The following is a 21,714-nucleotide window of genomic DNA, read 5'->3' as shown; positions in this document are numbered from 1 at the left end:
CACCTCCAAAGCTGCCTTGATAGCTGTTAAAAGACACAATGTGGTATGAATTCTGAAATTGTATTTAAATGCAAGCAACTACAAATGACAATTTCCTAAATCATACTAGAATTTCTATGTTTTTTTTTCTAGTAAGAACTTTTTCCAGTGGTCAATGAGAGGTTGACACAATAATCGTTTCGAAATATGTCGAATGAAGCCCACTTTTTTTTGGAATAATGTTTCTGGTGAATTTCTGTTTGTTCACTGGAAAAGTATCAGCAATTGTTTTGTTACAATTAAACAGATGAGTGCTTGAGAGAGATGTTCAAGCACCTCCTACCTCCCTGCTCCCATCTCTGATGTCAGAATAGTGTATTGAGATGGGTTTTTCAGATAGTGTTTAACTATCTGACAAGCAGGTTGTTTGGAGCATGTGACACCTTAATTTTCTGCTGTCTGGAGCAATATCACTATTTTCACAAGCATTTCCTTTCGGTATACGCTTTGACTAACCATATTCTTTCAGCTGAACAACATGCTGTGCTTCATTTAACACATGTTGAGAAACCTGTCACTGGCTCTAAACTCTTTGTGTCAATCACATTTTCATTAGTGTCACAAACTAGCTCTGGGATGTGAGAATAAGGTGGGAGTCCAAGCAATATATATGCTTTTGTTTATCTACTTACTTTACTTTCTGTTTTGCAATAGCCTTGCACAGTATAGGAACCCCTGTTTCCTGGGAATTATGTTGTTGAAGTTTGAGTGGAAATGTAATATCTGCCTGTATTGTGTTCATTGTACTGCCATTGTTTGTTCTAATGTGGCAGCAATCGTGGAAAACACAAACATTAACAACATTTCCCCCCAATACAAAATGGAATCTGAGCAGTGTTAACGTTCTTTTAAAATGTAGAGTTACCTCTAGGCTGTCTTCCTGTCGATGTTGTCTCCAGTTGTGTCCTGTGTCGCTGAACATCAACAGGTAAGACGTTAGCCAATCAGAGCTGCCGTAGCGTCCCTGTGTAGCAACAGCAGTGATCCGGGTCCGCTTCCCCAGATCCACCTCCAACCACTGGTATATGTCCGAGACGAGAGGGGACCAGCCTCCAGCTCCTGCACAAGAGACAAGAGTGTGTTAATGATGAGGGGGGAGGGAGGGATGGAGACACATTGTGGGAGTGAAATGTTATTCATTATATTTTAATCTATTGTTTACATCTGTGCATTTATGGAAGAAAACAATCATTGCTATGAGTTTGCCAATAATAAATCCACAGTTTGGATATACAGTAAATACTTACTGCTTGTTTATGTGTTTGCATAATATCCATAGATTAATAGTTAGGGGTTTGCAGATGACAGGAATGTCAAAGATTAAGGTTAACATACTTGAAAGTTTAGCTAATGCACTTTTTCTCGAGTTGCAAGTACATGCACATTAAGAGGAATCCGTGCTTTTATGTTGAATTAGACTATACATATAGTTTCTCTCATTTCTGGCTTTAATTTAAGACCACTTATCCACATTTAAAACCCTGCAATATATGGAACACGTCCCCTGGCTTCATGATGGTAAATATTAAATCCTTATAATCAAAGACATTAAGGGGGGATGCATTTGAGCCACAAACACATTGAGAAAACTGGATTAGACTGTGCAGCCACAGCACGGTATTTAAAGAAAACTGATGACTCCGCACAACTGAAGTGTTAAGATGTGTTGAATGTACCTCCTCTGGTTTTTATGGGTCTACCATGTTGACAGAGCAATGGTGCTGAGTGGAATATAGTGAGAAATCACATCAACATTGATATGACCTAGTACTGAGCTGAAGCGGTTCTGTCAACAATCACTTGCAGCACTGACATCCCCCCTATGTTTTTCATGGCAACATGCTTCCTTTCTGTCCTGGAGACAGCTGTTGCAGCAGCTGGAGAGGACATCCCGGGGTGAATGATATTAATTACAGTGTGTTCATATTGTAGTACAAAACACGTCAGTCACTTCAGATCTGTAAAACCATGGAGCATGTCTGTCACCAATTGCAAACTTTTATGGATAAATAATGTAAAAAATATAATAACTGTGACAATAATTCGATTTTAAAACCACTGTAATAACTGTATTTAACATGTGTTGAATGTGTACTGTGTGTCGGTTCATTTTTAAACGTAACATAATTATAAAACTAATTTAAAAAATAGTAATTTTCACTTTAAAGTGGTTAGTTGTGTTTGTAGACAGAGTTATATGCATTGCATTAATATTATTCATTATGCATTTTAATGGTTGCAATATAATTGCACGGCATTAAAAACAGATGGCTTAGAAACTAAAACAAGACAAGCAAGTAACAAAATGGCTTTGTTCTGAATACTGAAACTTGATTAGAAATTCAGAAGAAAAGACAGATGTGCAGTCTGTGTCCTTGCAAGAGAAAGAGAGACAGCAGAGGAAGAAATACAGAGTGATAAATGTACCTTAAAAACAGTAGCTAACCCTTTACTCGCTTTAAAAGTTTTCAGCATTTAAAATGGCTCTTATTCATGATAGATTTAAGGCGCTATGGCCCTACTCTACCTCTTAATAAGTTTAGGAGGCCATTATCCCCCATTGGTAGCTGGATCACCACAGGGGGGTTCAAAGGTGTTAGGCACCCTCTTGTTCTAGCCTTGGTAATCATGATTGTAGCAAATGAGGTGTCATCTTACATAAATAAAGAACAACAAAGTATGCATGAAGGGGAGTTAGGGGATGATGGTTTGGTCAAACCAACACCAAACTCTTTCCCAGGATACCACTGCTTGTCCCCCCCTCACAAGTCAACATGTCACATTGCCATTTACTGATTAGATGCCTTTGCAGAGACTTTGGCAACATTCATTCAGCTGCATTTGTTTACAACTTTGGATGCTACTGGCATCCCTGGTGTGTGTGTGTGTGTGTGTGTGTGTGTGTGTGTGTGTGTGTGTGTGTGTGTGTGTGTGTGTGTGTGTGTGTGTGTGTGTGTGTGTGTGTGTGTGTGTGTGTGTGTGTGTGTGTGTGTGTGTTTGTGTGTGTGTGTGTGTGTGTGTGTGTGTGTGTGTGTGTGTGTGTGTGTGTGTGTGTGTGTGTGTGTGTGTGTGTGTGTGTGTGTGTGTGTGTGTGTGTGTGTGTGTGTGTGTGTGTGTGTGTGTGTGTGTGTGTGTGAGAGTGAGAGAGAGAGAGAGAAGGGAGGACTTTGGCAGAACCTGATTATGGGAAAATCATTGGAGGTGATTGAAAAGGCTGCTACTTGATAAAGACACTTTGGATGCTAAAAAATGTGTGAATGTGTGAGTGTGTTTAAAAAAGTGCTGAGGCAGCACAAAGCATATCCATGGCACAGCAGATGGAGTCCCCTACAGAGCGCGCACACACACGCACTTAATAAAACAGCCAGCCTAAAGAGCATTGGAGATTGTGCCAAGATGATGTCATGCTGACTCGAGGCCAACTCAAATCAATACCACAACACTTCAGACACAAAGCCTGGACATCTCATTACATCTATTAAAAAGCTACTTAATTATGGAATAGCAAATGGTCATAACACAACAGAGCATGAACCTCATTAGTTAAACATAATGTGCTATTGACGCGGAGCAAGGAGACCGTCTGTAATGTGGGTCATATTGAAATGTGTTAATTTAACAATGGCTCAATCCAGGTTTGTGTCTCTGTAAAAAACTCCAGTGGGCAAGAATACAAAATATACCCGAACTTTGTTGATTAGCCGTTTATAGTGTAAAGTATCATCTATATAAAATAAATACTCTGGTGTGTAATCAGTATTACAGTCTCAATCAGAGCTAAGGAGTTTTAGTCTTTTTGTAGCGTAGTGTTTATATTAATTATGTATTACACATCTATAATGTATGCATTTTAAGTCTACATATTCCACGTCCAGTTGGAATCAAATGTTTGAGAACAAATACAATTTAGGTATGAATTGAGTAAAGCAGTTTCCAGAACTTATCTTCATGTTGTCTTTAGTGAAGAAAACTGATTTTCCCCAACTGCATCATGATGTGACTATGTCACTGTCATTGCTCATGTAATTGTGACATTTCAACTTAAATCATTTATTTTGTTGAATTGCAGCAACATCTTGTGGTGTGATCAACAAATACTGTCACCAACACAAAGAAACATCCCCACTTCAACATGATTTTCTTCATTTCTTCATAAACTCAGGTGTGGAGATATAAAATAGATGTGGTTTAAATTGGCTGTAGTTGAATCAGTTGAGTCTGAGGTTTTCACGAGTGCGTAAGTGTTGTGCTTGTTGCTCATTAGGGCAGCAGCTAAAGGCCAGAGCTAATAAGTATCAAAGTAACAGACATGAACACTGACAGCAAAGCAGGAGAGAGCAGACACATGACCTTTACTCATTAAGGCTGGAGTGGAGAGGGAAGAAGTGAAGAACACAGACAAGAGTGATGGAAAGAGAGGAGACAGATAATCTGACATCTACAGTACACGATCGCAATGGAGGAAACAGGAAGAGAGGGAGTTTAAGAGACATAAAGAGAGAGATGTAGATATCTATCTAAGAAAGTAAAAGAGCCCAAAATGGAAAGCAGAATGACTTCTGTGAAGAGAAAATGTTTCACTAAATCCGTCATGTTCGTCACGCAACACGTTTGATCACCTAAACAATAATGTCTTTCATGCATGCCTGTCAGTTCCCATCAAGGAAATCCACATGCTGTCCCTACTTATTGACACTAAAGCTTTTTCCCACATTCAGAAAGGTAATTAAGGGTAAAACAGGTCAAAAGCATTGCTTGGTGGGAAAGTCAAATTGGCCCAGTACCGCAATGAATTAACCTGTGACCTTTGAGGTCAACACACCTGAAAACCAAACACCCCCATTAGCAGCCGGGGTCTGAGGTTGAATAAGTATGCTGGAAGGTCATCAATCTGAAGGAACCTTTCTGTGTGAATAATTCTTCTTTCCACACGTAATAACTTTCCAAAGAGTCTTTGAACCTGCTAACCGAGCAGAGCTGTTCACTGTCAAACCCAAGGGGTTCAAACAAATCACTGGCCCCTGTAAACCATAACTACTCTTTCGCAATATTTTTCTCAGAAGGGCCACTGATTTCCTGGAATAAGAAAATAATCAAAATGTTAGATTTTATGTCAATAATGTTGAAATAAGGGATACATGGATTACATTGGGATAAGTTGCTTCCCTTGTTGCATTAAAACAATTCGTTTTTGAGCAGATTTTCTCTATAACAGTGTACAGTGTGCATGCAATGTATTCGTGAGTCAGCCTTTATAACCACATCTATAAAGACACAGTCATAATGCCCTTGAAACACTGTAGAACTGTTTTTCTAATTTAACAAAATAAATAAATGTTCTCACATGTCTCAACATAAACATTTATTTTCTAAATAAAATAGTCTTAAATCAGAGGGAAAAAAGGTTTCTCTAACGAGTGTGACCTGGTTTCCGAAGGCTATGTGCTTGTCGATAGGAGACTGTGCAGCTAAATTCCCTTTGAGTTTGATTATAACATGGTTGCTAATCAGAAACACATTTTAATTAACCTAGTTAAAAGTATTATATAAGAGTGCAAATGTTTCATTATTAAAATATATTCATGCAGATGCCAATTAGCAACTCTTTTTTCTACTTAAAGGTCAGTCCTATGCATAACTTCTGAGGGTACATGGCAGATTTTGGTGTCCATGTTCTCATTTACTGAAGTTTTCCAATAGTGCATCGCTCCAAATAAATAAATATGTGTCATTGCTGCAGATCATACGTGGATTTATTTGGGCTAGTATTAAAGCTTCAAAGAGAATGTTATTTTGGATGCTTCCTTCTGGCGCTGTGTTAGGATCGTTAGGATACAGGCCAGAGACGTGTGGTGTCAGGGGTGGATTATGACTTTTTTTAGTACGAGTGGGAGAATCAACAAAAATTCAGAGAGAACAAGTTCAGATCCTACAGCAGCCGGTGTGTGCTCTTTTGAGGCCAGTATTTCACAGGTTACCCTGATTTACTCCAGAAAATAGCTCCAACTCAGTGCCTAAATCTCATTGTAAATCAAATCGAGCAAAACCTTCTTATGCCAGGGGGATTATTTTAAATGTAGAGCCTAAATGTCACTAAATATGTGTGAACCAACACTTAAGCTTATAATATGTCAAAGGCATCATTCAACCATGTATATGAATGTATCACATGTGTAGATATTTATGGTAGTACTTAAATGTCATGGTATTTCTCTGAATCCTGACCTGTCCTTTAACAGTATAACAGGCTTAAACATGAAGTGAGCATGTAACCATCCTGGAAAATAATCAGTTACGGCCTTACGGGTTCAGGATGTTAACCTATCTGCAGATTTTTCTTACAAAGAAAGAAACAGACATATTCTGAATTACGTTTTCAGGGGTCATTCTTCTTTCATATCTTCAATTTCAGAGCTGAATGCTTTCAAGTACACCTGGAACACTATTGCTCTCTTTTTCTACATACTACTAGTACTAGCTTGCTAATGAATGACTTGTTTAGGATGTTAAAAAGGGGTAAGATAACATTGGCTAATCTTGTAGTATCTTCAATACTACATTGAATCCCTGTTTACATAGCTGATCATTTTTGATTGGATTGTATACTACACATTTCTCTTACGTTACTATGAAGTTTTGAGACATCCATTTTAATGGTGCAACCCTGTTTTGTTTCACCAGCTATTTACTTAGGCTGGAGTTTACAAACTTAAATAGTTATATGAAATGCTGGGGCAATCCAATCATGTTATATATAACCACAGACTGCTCCGTAATGGAGGCTGGACCACAGAGACACCAAGACAGCTCCTGAAACACCACTCTCCCAGCCTGTCCTCAAAGCCATCTCCACAAAGAAAATTAACTTCAGCCCTTGTCTCTCTTAATAAAACAATGGAACACAACACCGGGCACATTATGTATATCCGTTCTGTTCTAATTGCAATCTCCACCGAGTGGGTGGATTGCATTCACGGGGGAAATAGAGGCTGTTACAACTCATGTCAGGGAAATGGCTTCACTTGAGGGAGCGGATGTGTAGTAACACCAAATAAAAGCAATGTTTGGTTAGAACTGATGTACTGTTCAACACAGTAATGGGTGAAAAAAAGGGGCTAAAGGAAGACAAAAACAGGACTGATGTGGGAAAAGGGATACAAGCCATTACAGAAGAAAAATAATCCCCCAAAGTGACAAGAGACAAGTGGTAAGACACAAGAGCAAAGAGACAGACAGTACTACCAGGCCAACATTTCTAAATGCATGTGTGGGCCTGGGGGAATTTCAGCAGTGGCGAACCGTCAGGGCCTTCAAGGTATTCAGAGAATACCCTGGAACACTCAGATAAAACAAACACAACATCGATTTAATTATATAAATAAAAGGTAATAAAATGTATAAATGAGAATCGTATCTGTGTTGTTGATCTGTAATATTAGTGTTACGTTGATTTGTTTGTCCTTCTCGGACCATGCACTACGCAATTCAGTGGTTTTGTGTTAGAAAATAAAGCAACCAATCAGATCTTGTCCTTCAACCAAGGTATTCTACTTCCTTGATCGAATGCCCTGGCCGTTGCACTGAATGAGAGCGTACGTTTGGATTGACAGTTTGATCAACCAATCATATATTGAATTGTAGCCAATGAGCGTATTCTTTCAGAGTTCCCCTCGGTTCAGGGTATTCTAGAAGGCCCGCTAGTTAACTGGCTCGAGACAGAGGATCTAGATGAATGTGACGAAGCAATTCATGCCGTTTTATTGTTTTTAACGTTGAAATGACAAGTGCAACAGGTGAAGATGAAGTTGTTGCGGAATTGTTGTGAGTACCCTTTTCAAGATGACAATTCAGTGAAAAGACGGACATTATAACGGCAGGGGGGGTGGCGGCGGCGGCGGCGGGAGGTGTGTGTGTGTGTCTACAGAAGGTCCAGTTGTGATAGACACGGTTCGCCACTGAATTTCAGACAGTCTTAAACCAATTGGAGAGTCATATAGCTGCAATGGATTTAAGTTGGAGGTTAAGATTAAGATGGACTTTTATTAATCCCTCGTGGGGAAATTGTTTCTCTGCATTTGACCCATCCTAGTGTTAGGAGCAGTGTGCTGCCATTTTGAACGGCGCCCGGGGAGCAGTGTGGGGAACGGTGCCTTGCTCAGAGACACCTCAGTAGCACTTGGTCTTGCCAGGACTTGAACTGGTGACCTTCCAGTTGCCAAGCCAAGTCCCTATCGACTTCGCTACCACTGCCCCACATTAATGTGATTTTCTGACAACCTGGGAAATAATACTCTGCTATTTATAAAGAATGACACAGCACCAGACCAAAACAAAAGCCATATTAACATTCCCAGAGATGGGAAGCAAAACAACAAAGAGTGAAATGAAAGAGGCAGATGTTTTCTTATCAGGCCACTGTAACATATCTATAGGTTGTAAAAACGTTGTACTGCAATGAAAACAGTTTTAGTGGTCTTGAGGCAGAGTATAATTAAGTCCACACCCTGGAGACGGTGCCTTTAGGGATTTTAAACTAAATGTAGTAGGCAGGTGGAAAACAAAGATACATGATTGCAAGTAATGGGGCTAAAACTAACATGGAGCACAAATCAATAAAGTTTGCAGGCTGCAGAGGCAGCAAGGGCATTTTACTCAAAGAAATGTACGTGACAAAATTGAGGGTGGTGTCTTACAAAGCCACAACTAATTGGAAAATTGAGAACTTGTGTCTCCCAAAATAGACCATTATGAACATGTAAAGAACAGGTGAGCATGATGTGTTACATCTGCTTCTCTGGCAGTCAAATGTTGTTTATGTTGTTAACACAGGAAAAGGCCTCTTACTGTGTGACTCAAAGATTTTGATGTTAATTGAGTGAGGGATGGACCAAATAAGGTGAGTGGCTTTTAGTAGCATTTTGTCAAGGAATAAGCTAAATGTATGCATATAATTAGATTTATAAGGAGAGTGACTATTTCCGATTAGGAGGATTCGAGCAGAGCAACTGTGGTATTTAAGAGCAGCACTAAATGGGCACCTGCAGAGGCGGCGCATAAACGTTACACAAAGATCAATGCCTCGTTTTATTGTTCCCATCCACATATTTAATTTAACCTATCACCCCCTACTAATGTTCAAATCTCCTGTTCAAATCTAAATTAGCTCTTCCAGAGAATGATTACTGGGGATTGATGAAGTGTCCCATGCTCATTTCAGCGTAATTACAGTGGTTCTAATGTGCAATTATCAGTATGGCCTGCTGGACAAAAATGGGGCCGTTTAGATGTTAAATACTGCCATTAACATTTGCCTGTAAATGTTAAATGCTGTCGTTAACATTTGGCTATAAGATGGAATGAAGTTATCTCAATGTTTTCTTGGCAGTTCAAATGGTACTCTACAAGAGTTCAACAAGAGAGTGACAAGGCAGGATTCGGCAGAGAAGGGTGGAAATACATTAGCAGATGAGGAGAAGAAAGAGAAGGAGATAGTGAAATGTGGGGAACGGTGAGAGGGGGAAAACAGACAAACATAGAAAGATTTTGTAGAGATGGGAACACTTGAGCAGCATAATGGTTGACAAAACTAGGGAGAGTAAAACTTCCAACAAGTTCACATCCAGTCAATTAACTGAAAAGGCCCTTGCTTGTTGCCAGATGCATTACTGAGTTGTTACTCATCTCTGAATGATGACATTTCCACATACGCATGCAGCCAATTAGGATGCACCAAATCAACCCTGTGGGGTCCATGCTCCTCAACACTTTATATTCTTCAGCTCCAAAACAGGCAAAGATTAGATTGCTTATTGATTTATTCTACATTTGATCATCAGGTGCATCACCAATACATCAAGTGTCTTGGCACAGAGCACATGATCACTGGTGCAGACATTCAAAGCCAAAGTGGAGACTTTAAAAGAAACTGCAGCACAAATATTTCCAGTGCTACCTGAAATTGCTTTCTCTTTTTCCGTTTAAACAGGCCATCTTTCACCCGTGTCTGACCTACCACTTCTGTTTGGGAAGATTCCATGGTGCTACTGAAGGCTTGCAGAAACACTGATCAGCTTGTATAAACAGCACTTGCAGCAAATCAATTAACCTATTTTATGTTTGGAAACCAGCTTGCCACTGTAAGGAATGGTGCAGTTACATCTGGAGTGAGAGACTTTTCAGATATAAATGAACATCCATTACTAGCAAGCCTTGACAAACCAATTCAGACTTTACTGATTATGACTTTGCTGCCATCAAGAGTTCTCTGTATTTGTATTATACTGACGTTTTGGTGTCTGTGGCACACGTATGCCTGCATATGAGCACCCTGCATCTTTCCTGCTCTGCTCTCTTCAAGTCTTTAAATCCTTCCTCTGAATGCACAGTTTTCTCTTTTATCTGGAACATTCACTCTAGAAAATGATGGCATTTATGTGATGTAAAAGCCTGCAGATTGAACTCACATGGGTCAATATTATCTGAACTGTTAATCTTATGTAATGCTTTCTGATTGAAAGTGAGGTTTAACCATAGTCAACAACTGCTCAGTTTAGGCCATACTCCTCTCCAGCAGTGCAGTTCACATCAATAATATTTCTCCCATGTTGGTGACAGAAAATGTCCTGAAGTCTGTTGCTGAGACCAGCAGCTTTGATCGTACGCCTCCTTAGCCTCTAAACCAGAGCCGTCTGTTAGAGGAACCCTGCCATCTCTGGCCACTCCTCCACCTCATTACATGCTAATTGTCCAGTTTGCACTTGGTTATTCACCTGGGAAATATAGGATTAAATGCCTGTGTAGGACTGTTGCTTACCTCTGTTGCTGTTGGCCCCATTCAGGGTCGGGCCCTAGACTGTAAGTGGAGGCAGCTCTGGGAATAAATGCCCCCCATGTATGAAACACACAGTCAGTCAAACACACACATGCAAAGATGGCATGCATCTGGTAGCAGCAAACAAATCATGCACTGCGCAAAGACACACCATATGCTGATACTTTGTACTGGTGGCCAGAAACCAAAATAATATATACATAACATACATAACCAATATAAAATGCACATAATGTACACAGATGCTTAAATATTTGACTCAAGTTGAATACTTAAGGACCATTCTCAAATCACTAACAATGAAAGGCAAAAGCTGTTATGCAGATTGACAAATATTGAACTTTAACTTAATAATGACCTAAATGGCACCTGCAGGTATTATTTCTGATAAGGATTTTTCTGTCATTGCTTTCATTTATTCCAGACATGTACACTACACATACATGTATAATGAAATGTGCAATACCACGTGCCACTGGAAGGACTTCACTCTGCCACAAGCAGCCAAAACTTGTTGTTCGTCAAGTAGTGATCAGTCTGATTATACTCTGTTGGACTCAGATTCAGTTGGGGGAGGGGGGGGCATCCTGAAAGGCACCATGTTCTGTTAAACCCAGCTGCAGGCTGTTGGAAAAGGTCCAGCTGTATGATTGGCTTTATGTTTCAGCAGTGCCTACAGACCCAGGAAATAAGCTCAACCATTTCCCTCTTATCAATTGTATATAATGTGTTGGAATGTGTTTACACAAGAAGAAAACTGCGAGCCTTCACATGGACACCCCTGCTGGGTTATTTTCCATTTGTCTTCAAATTGGTAAAATTATACTTATAGTAGAAGTAAAAGACAAAAGAGGATTCTTTATTCTGGCAACACAGTCAGCCCCTGAGCTCTGTAAATGGAGAAATCTGCGAACCGTTCCCTCCCAAAAGCTCTAAACCCAACCATGATATCCCCTCTAAAAACCCTGCATCAGCATCCAGTAAAGCACTCCCTCTTGGATTCTCATTGTGTTTGGTGAATGACAACTCTGATTTATACACTTTTTGTGAGGAGGTGGTCCTGTGGGGTTATTTGATGTACTATTAATATAATTCCAATGCATTTTTATATACACGATACAGATTGTTGGCAGTAACTGCTGTCCTTATAAACTATCTATCTTTGAATGTATCTCTCCTTCCTTCTCCCTACACCTTGCCTCCACAGAGGTATCTCTCAGACTGTGTGAATCCATTTGAGGTCTGGCTTTGATGTTTGGTGCTGTGCGTCCTGCAGAGACTCTCTCCTGCAGTGAGGCGGAAATGCACCACTGCAGCCCACCAAACTGAACTGAACACATTTTAGTAGAAAGAGGGAGATTCTTTCAACGGGCTTTGCTTTTTCTCTATCTGCCACCAACATTTTACTGGACTGAATAGTTCTTGACAGCTGATGTCAACTTTGCACAAAGTTTAAAACTGCTCAAAGCTATAATTGTACGGATATCTTGCACCCATCATCCCTCACTGTTAATGGTTTGAAAAACAACTGTGGGAAAAAATGTTTACCGTATGAAAAGAGTAGATGCAAGTGTTTGCCACAGAGCTAAAGCTAGCAGTAGCTTTCTTTTTTTCAGTCCTTTTTGAGAAAAATATTTCCAAAACCTCTCAAAGAAGGGGAACTAAACTTGAAAATCCCCTTTTCAACTCTAAAACAAGTCTTGCACCAAGTACAGTCTGTGCCATGGTCAATGCCTGGATTATCCCAGGCATTATTTATGACAATGAACACTTTGAGAAATGCTGCTACCACAGGCTGTTAAATATTTATGCTGGACATAGCAATGAATGATTTCTCACCTTCTCTCCTGTTGACCTTTGCAAAGACCGGCCCATGGCTGCTGGTGAGCTGGGAGGAGCTTCTGAACGATGATGGCGGCAGATTAGCCACCAGCGGGCTGTCACATACCTCTGTTAACCAATCAAAAGCAGAAAAGACAGTTTAAAATCATGGATTGTTTCATCGAATATATGGATCTATATGTTACAGCAAGTTATCCGTCATTTTAACACGGACTGATGGACATTTTCTAATAATCATAAGGTCAAACCTAAGTATGACATATAAATATAGGTTTGAGTAAATGTGTTGTCAAAAAAGACAACTGGTTTTCAGCAGGAGAGCAAAGTCATTGGCAACCTTTTAAAGCCACATACACTTTGATGTTAATAAATGAATGAATGAAGCTTCGGATAAGTAGAGAACAAATTGACTCTGAATGAATGACATATTAACATTAAGTATATGATGATGAAAAAGGTACACTTTACTCTGATGCAGCAACAAAAAAAGCCATGTGAAACAGTCCTTCGTCGCGGACACATGGAATTTCCTAACAGTAAATTGCAAGCACTGACATACAAGAAAAGGAAACAAGTGTGTAAATCGTTTACCTGTTTTCGTCATCATAATACATGACACATATTATATATCTGACTTGCTTAAATTGACCTTTGAGGGCCTGTGTCTCTTTCAGCCACATTTGATTCTCTCTCTCTAACATTAAATACAAGTTTATTTGTTCACAGACAACACACTTTCCTGATTATTATGGAGGTTATTCCCTATCTTTATTCAAGAGTGTGTTCTTTCAATTTGAGAGCATCATTTATTGACTTCACGTTCAGATTTTGTATTTCTTTCAGTCAAACCCTGTCCTTGCGCTTAGATTTGCTCTGCTTCTGCTCAAACTGTACGCTTGCCCTCAGATATATTGCTGCTTACACAGATTTCCTGTTTTCCACTTTAAAACCTTCTCCTGGCACTTAGGCTGCTTCTGTGCGCTGACTGCGCTCGTCAAATCAAATGTCTGCTCTCAGATTTCTGCTCTGCGCTTGGATTTTTTCTGTGCAAAAACCATTTCAAAATCCCTCAACCAATAGATGAGAGTCACACATGCATCACTTCCGGCCAAAAATTACAGCTCCGCCCACTTTTGGGGGAAGACAAAACTGTCATTTGAATGGCGGTCAATACAAATTCTGAAGTTTTTGCCAATCCGATCAGAAATGTAAGAAAACCGTGGATTTTTGGATCTTCAAAGAGCCCGGTTACGATGGCGAGACAGGCAAACAATTACATTCAATCATTGGAAATCAACGATCGGGCTCGATATATGGTTCAATTAAAATCAGTAGACGATCGATGTCCATAGATAATAATAATAATAATAACTGATATTTCTATAGCGCCTTTCAAGGGACCCAAGGTCGCTTTACAGGAATAGGGCAAGCACAAACAAAACAAAACAAACAAAGGTCAGACAGACAAAACAACAGATCGATTTAAGGGCCGAAAGCCTTCATAAACAGATGGGACTTGAGGGCCCTTTTGAAGGCGTCCAGTGTGGGGATGTTGCAAATCTCCGCAGGGAGAGCGTTCCAGAGGGTGGGGGCTGCCACACTGAAGGCTCTGTCCCCGAAGGTTCTCAGTTTGGTGCGGGGGGTGGTGAGCAGGCCAGAGTCTGAAGACCGCCGGGGTGGGGCATGTGGGTGGAGGATGTCCGATAGGTACTGGGGGGCAAGGGCATGGAGGGATTTGTAGGTCAGGAGGAGGATTTTATAAGTTATGCAGAACTTGACCGGCAACCAGTGGAAGTGGATGAGGGTGGGAGTGATGTGCTGCCACGGCTTTGTGTGTGTGAGGACCCGAGCTGCACAGTTTTGGACATACTGGAGCCTGTCCAGGGTTTTGTTGGGAACCCCGAACAGGACACCATTGCAGTAGTCCAAGCGGGTGGTGACAAATGCATGCACCAGGGTCTCGGCAACCGACTCCGAGAGTGACGGTCGGAGTCTGGCAATGTTCCACAGGTGGTAGAAAGCCGATTTGGTCACTGATTTTACATGGGAATGGTAGGAAAGGGTGGAGTCGAGGATCACACCCAGGTTGCGGGCTTCAGGAGATGGGGAGATGGAGCAGCCGTCGACCTCAAGGACGAAGTCACCAACCTTCTGGAGCAGGGCCTTGGGTGCCACAACCATGAGCTCTGTTTTACTGCTGTCCAGGAGGATGAGGATGCTGAGGCGGCCAGAGTCAGCAGCAATGAGGAGGTCGTTGGTGATCTTGATGAGGGCGGTCTCAGTACTGTGTTGCTGTCTGAAGCCGGATTGGAAGGGCTCATAGAGCTCATGGTTGGACATGTACAGATGGAGTTGTACGGCGACCACTCTTTCCAGAGTTTTGCTGACGAAGGGAAGGTTGGAGATCGGCCGGTGGTTCTGGAGGTCGTCGGGGTCCAGGCCAGGTTTATTGAGTATGGGGGTGACTGAGGCCATTTTGAAGCTGGTGGGGACGATACCAGAAGCCAGAGAAGCGTTGATGATGACCACCATGTAGGGACAGAGGGTGGGTAGGCAGTCCTTGACCAGGGCTGTGGGCATGGGGTCCAGGGAGCAGGTGGAGGTCTTGGCCAAGCTGACCAGTTTGGCCACTTGGAGAGCATCCACAGGGGAGAAGGAGGAGAGGTTGGAGTGGGAGAGGCGCGGCGCTTGAGGTGCGTTACCAGGTGCCTGAGGTGCAGGTAGGGGGGAAGGGCCAGTCACCAGGAGCTGCCGATAGATGTCCTCGACTTTCGCCTGGAAGAAGTCGAGGAATTTGGAGCACAGATCGGGAGCCCCTGAGGGCTGGGGGGCGTCAGGGGGCCGTAGTAGGCGGTTGATGGTGGAGAACAGTCTTCTGGGGTTGCTTTGCTGAGCACCAATGAGACGGGAGTAGTAGTGTGTCTTGGCATGGGAGAGAGCTTCCTTGTATGTTTTTATATGCTCACGAAAGGCCAGGAGGTGGACTGTGAGGCCAGTTTTTTGGAGAGCCTCTCCAGCTGGCGTCCAGAGGCCTTCAAACGGCGGAGTTCAGTGGTGAACCAGGATGAGAATAACATCTACGTCATTTGAATGGCAATGAAGCCTGAAGCCACAGAGCTCTTCTTTTACTGTCCTTTCTTCTCAGAGGAAGTACAGAAAAACGTTTGAGGTGCAATAAACGACACAGCAGCTTGTTGGCATGATACAACTATTCCTTTCCGACTTGCTCATGAGAGTAACAGCTGGCGAAATTAAGGCCTTGCCTATTGATTTTAATTTAACCATATATCGAGCCCGATCTTGGATTTCCAATGATTTAATGTAATTGTGTGCCTGTCTGGCCATCGTAATCGGGCTCTTTGAAGATCCAAAAATTCTCGGTTTTTAAACATTTCTGATCCGATTGGCAAAAACTTCAGAATGTGTATTGACCGGCGTTCAAATTACAGCTTTGTTTTCCCCGAAAAGTGGGCGGGGCCGTAATTTTCGCCCGGAAGTGACATAGGTGTTACTGTCATCTATTGAGTGGCGAAGTCCCTCCCCTTCCGGGGGAGCTCCATGGGACCTTATTTCGGGAAAATTATGTATTGAAGTCAATGGAGAGAGAAAGATTATCTTTCGATCCCGTTTGAATTGTGCCACGAATTACACATATGATGTTTGTCAAAGTCAAAAAAATATAAATGTGTCATAAAACTGTGAAGTAACACTTTTTGTGTAAAACACTCAATTAACTACATCTCTGGTCTCGCAGACTAGCACAACAACACACGTCACCAATATGGCCGTCACTACTGTCTTAAAGGGATTGACTACCCTCACTATCAACACGTCCAGAAGAATGTCATGCAAAGCTGCCTGCCTGCCTGCCTGCCTTCCTTTGATTCTCTCTGAACTGCCTGATCTTCTTAATGTTTAATGTTTAATGTCAACCATTTGTGCAGATAGCATGAAGTAGAAAAGATCGCCGATGCTAATGTAGCGTTAGCGTTAGCATTTCTCCCCCGGGCTTAAATGGTGTATTATAGAATGATCACACCGGTGTGACAGTACTCTTCAAAGGGTTCATGAAATATGACTACTACTCTTACTGTTTAACATTTTGGGTTACTTGATGTTACTTCATGTTAAGGCTAATACAAATGACAAGGCTGTAATGCTAACTAACGTGCTAGCTACTAGCTAGGTAGCTAACTTGATCCAGCCACTCCTGGTCCTTTCATCAGACGGGAAGCGAAAGAACGAGCAAGACCCATTACTGGTATGATAACAACCTGGTACTAAGCACACAGGCATCTTGTTAAAGTTATCATTAGCTATCTCTTATTTGGTGGAGGAAAACAATTGTGACATCAGTTATGACATCACTTACGCGACTCTGGGATTTGTAGTCTTTCTAGTTGCGTATTTTTCAGTCTTATATTTCAACAGTTTTACGACATGGAAATGATTTTTTAAGATTGACAAACATCATATGTGTAATTCATGGCACAATTCAAACGGGATCGAAAGATAAGCTTTCTCTCTTCATTGACTTCAATACATAATTGTTCCGAAATAAGGTCCCATGGACCAGAAGTACACTGAACAAAAATATAAATGCAACACTTTTGTTTTTGCTCCCATTTTTCATGAGATGAACTCAAAGATCTAAAACATTTTCTGTATACACAAAATAACCATTTCTCTCAAATATTGTTCACAAATCGCACTTCCCCTTTGCCGAGATCATCCATCCCACCTCACAGGTGTGGCATATCAAGATGCTGATTAGACAGCATGAATATTGCACAGGTGTGCCTTAGGCTGGCCACAATAAAAGGCCACTCTAAAATGTTCAGTTTTATCACACAGCACAATGCCACAGATGTTGCAAGTTTTGAGGGAGTGTGCAATTGGCATGCTGACAGCAGGAATGTTCACCATAGCTGTTGCCCGTGAATTGAATGTTCATTTCTCTACCATAAGCCGTCTCCAAAGGCGTTTCAGAGAATTTGGCAGTACATCCAACCGGCCGCACAACCGCAGACCACATGTAACCACACCAGCCCAGGACCTCAACATCCAGCATGTTCACCTCCAAGATCGTCTGAGACCAGCCACTCGGACAGCTGCTGCAACAATCGGTTTGCATAACCAAAGAATTTCTGCACAAACTGTCTCAGGGAAGCTCATCTGCATGCTCGTCGTCCTCATCGGGGTCTCGACCTGACTCCGGTTCGTCGTCGTAACCGACTTGAGTGGGCAAATGCTCACATTCGATGGCGTCTGGCACGTTGGAGAGGTGTTCTCTTCACGGATGAATCCCGGTTTTCACTGTTCAGGGCAGATGGTAGACAACGTGTGTGGCGTCGTGTGGGTGAGCGGTTTTCTGATGTCAATGTTGTGAATCGAGTGGCCTAGGGTGGTTAGGGTGGTTAATCTCATGAAAAATGGGAGCAAAAACAAAAGTGTTGCATTTATATTTTTGTTCAGTGTAGATGGGAGTGACTTCGCCACTCTATAGGAGGCTAGTTGAAGTGTTGTCTTGCTGGCGCATTGCCTTTTCTTATTAGAGCGTCCCGTAAGGGTGGTCTCTTTAGCCAGGTTTATAAACTCCCTCCATGGCTTTATTAAATGTAGCCTACTTCACTTGCTTTATTTACGACTTTTTATTTTAATGGTACTATTAACGTTAACTTTACTTCCTGCAAATTAATTTGGTAGTCATATTTGCGGCACATCTATAATAACTGGCTTTCAAGTGTTTTACATTACGTGAACACTGTTGCTAGGCAACTGACAACAAAATGTGTCTTTTTTTCTTAGTTATTTCATTGTTTCGGAATGGGGAAATATAATAAAAGAAAAATAAATGTTTCTTCATGCAATTTTTTCATTTAAGATCGTATGTTGCCCTCACTACATTTGCTTCAGAGAAATGCACAATAAATGGTGTAACATGAACTGTATCTATACTTAGTGAGGGCAACATATGATCTTAAATGAAAAATTACATGAAGAAAAAATTATAATAGCCGCAAATAATAGCCGTCTGTGTGTGCCTTCTTCACTTCCGTTTCGCTTCTCATGCACTGATTCGCTAAGCTGAACAGCCAATCAGAGTGATTAATTGTGCCACAGCCTTTTGCCGACAGACTCCCGATTCGGAAGGTGTCGGCACAGCCGAAAAGACACGACGGTGCTGGACACACCAATCTGAGTAGGGCGACAGGACGCTCATCAACGGCCAGACATCTATCGACGGCCGAAATCGGCCCGGTGTGTCCGGGACTTTAGTGCGAGGACAAGGTTTTAAACTGGAAAACAGGAAATCTGTGCAAGCAGCAATATATCTGAATGCAAGCGTACAGTTTGAGCAGAAGCAGAGCAAGTTTAAGCGCAAGGACAGGGTTTAACTGAAAGAAATACAATATCTGAACGTGAAATCAATAAATGATGCTCTCAAATTGAAAGAACACGCTCTTGAATAAAGATAGGGAATAACCTCCATACTGTAGATTATCAGAGTGATGTGCCTTTGCTAATGTGTAGCTTTACGTGATGTAGTAAGGGCCACTTCCAAATAGTTTACATATAAAACTGCAGACATACAGAGAAGGAACCATACAGTTTACAATATGCTATGTACAATAACTGGAGTGCCACCTGCCCAGTGGCAGACACAGATTGAATCTGTGTGTCAGCCAGTCTGCTGATGAGAAAGTAACTACTTTGAGGGTTGTTGTTTTGCAGCTGACAAAAGCAGTTATGAAAGGAGCGGCGACTTGATATTTAAATTATTCATGGTGAAACTAATTATCATATGTTCACATTCCATGATTACTGTGCAAGAGTAATCTAAACTCTCTACTTTTAAATGGATGTTCTTTTTGCACAACTGAAAAGAGAGCCAGTTCAAATTATTCACAACCCATTCAGAAGTGCCAGGTCGGTCTCCCTCCTCCGACAACAAGGTTTCAGATGAGATTACTTTGTCAATATTTTTGTACTTCATTTCAAGCAGAGAGGGATTTTCATTACGTGGCTCTAAAAAACAACAGGCTGTTAACAGTTTTGAATAGCCTGTCATATCCACCTAAGACTTCCCGGTGTAGCTCCGCTCCACTGTGCACACACTTCAGGAGTGTGTGAGTGCATTCCAGTTCAGGTCAATTGCTGCAGCTTCAAACAGAAAGTAATTTGTATGAAACGTGTGGCTTTTACTGGTATAGGGTTGTGTTTGTTTAAAACAGAAAGATAATGAGTTTAAAATTATTTAAAACAGAAAAAAACGGGACATGTCCATATTTGAGAGGCTGGAAAATACATGATCTGACACATTAGCATGAACATTTTAAAAATGTAATCAAAGTTATTACTCCTGAACTTAATAAAATAAAACCTTATCAGATGTTTAAGTAGCATTACACCTTTATTTCCATCTTGTAAGACCTGAGGCCCAGAGCAAGCCATTGAATATAGTGGAGCACCAGCTGCAAAATACAGTATAAATAGTGTAGAGGGGTGAACTGAGCACTGTAAAGGTCCTTACACACCAAACTGACACCAAAGAACACCAAAGAACAACAAAGAACAACAAAGAACACGTCCCGACGGAACGTCTCCTGCGTCTTGGCCATGTTTCGCACTGACTGGAACCATATGTAACGGAGTTAAAAATGTGTATAAATAATTATTAGTTTATAAATTACGATTTACAATAGGTTGTGAATTTTATTTCTATGAGATTGTTTCCTTTTAATATCTTTGAGTAATGTTTCTAGTGGGAACACTTTCCCGTTGCACATCGTTTTCTACTTCCTGTATGTCATTTCCTTTTTCAACTCACACTGAAGTGAGCACTGCTGTAAGCTGTAAACTGTGCTAGGAATTATGTTACAGTTCATTACAATTTTGTGTGGTAAACCGGCTATTTCAGTTTATGAAAGTGATGTATGCTGTTAAGTGTCAATTTGGGTATTGTAGAGCTGTATTAACCCGTGTTTGTGAAGTTTCCACCGTAAGAAATTGTATTTTTGAGTGATATTTACGGTGTGGTTTTGGCGGGAAATAGACGCGATCTGCGTCATTTTCTTTGTTTACATGTCAACACTTTCTGACTTTTCTTTTTTTTCTTTTGTAAAGATGTGCAACGCGGATGTAAAGAGAATGTTGTTTTTGTTCTCAGGTATGTTTGTGTTTGTATTGTGTGTGGTTACTTAAAGGAATGGTATGCTCATGACACTCATTTTTAAATAATTATCATCCGATAAAACAGACCAGTCTCTGCCAGTCTTTCTTTTTTTTTTTTTTAATCCGATGACATTATCAGTGATTTTAAACTGATTATATACCGAAATAACATCAACACTGTGGGCGCCGCCATTTTCCGGACGTGACGTAAACCATGCGTTTGGTTTTCGAGGACACGTTGATCTCCATGTTATTTACTGTAGTGTCTCTCTTCAAATATGCCTCACTGTATCGCGAAATATTGCCACAATTCTGATAGGAACAATCCACGGAATGCTTAGTTCCATCTGTTGCCAAAAGGTAAGCGTAAGAAGTACATTCAGAGGCAGTGGCTAGCGAAATGTGGCCGGCCCGAACCGAAAGATTCACAGGCTCATGTATGCAGCGAACATTTCAAATTTCCGGACGACTACTCTGAGAGTATGATAAAACATAACATGGGATTTATGGAACAACCATTACTTAATGGAGATGCAGTACCATCGGTCTTTCTGGTGTCATCACCGACCAGGACACCAGTTCGGCCAGTTGAGAAATCGCCCTCTGCAAGTCTGAAGCGACGGAGGAGCAGAAGTAGTGCTCGGAGTAAGAATAAGGTATGTTATAGCGCATTTCCATTGCAGCGGCTAGTCCCGTTTTAACGTCCTTTAGCGTCCAGGCCAGGACAGTTTTTGGTGGCCTTTCCATATAGCGTAGTACCGACTAGTGTGTATTTTCCCCCAGTTTTTTACGGCCCCATAAAATCGTGATTCTATGGCCAGGGACAA

General features: G+C 41.3%; 1 protein-coding gene across 1 annotated transcript in view; it reads right to left on the bottom strand.

Moving 5' to 3' along the window:
- The window catches only part of LOC117445922 (contactin-associated protein-like 4), a 188,271-nt gene that overhangs the window by 71,876 nt on the left and 94,681 nt on the right, over positions 1-21,714 (bottom strand). Inside the window, exons 2-3 of the mRNA XM_034081867.1 lie at positions 12,710-12,820; positions 905-1,098 (exon numbers count right to left, since the gene is read on the bottom strand). Coding sequence (XP_033937758.1) covers positions 905-1,098; positions 12,710-12,820 — 305 coding nt within the window. The remainder of the gene's footprint in view (positions 1-904; positions 1,099-12,709; positions 12,821-21,714) is intronic.

Source organism: Pseudochaenichthys georgianus, chromosome 4, assembly GCF_902827115.2.
Source record: "Pseudochaenichthys georgianus chromosome 4, fPseGeo1.2, whole genome shotgun sequence".
NCBI lineage: Eukaryota > Metazoa > Chordata > Actinopteri > Perciformes > Channichthyidae > Pseudochaenichthys > Pseudochaenichthys georgianus.
Note: the sequence above shows the minus strand (reverse complement) of the source record. Positions and strands in the feature narration are given on the sequence as shown.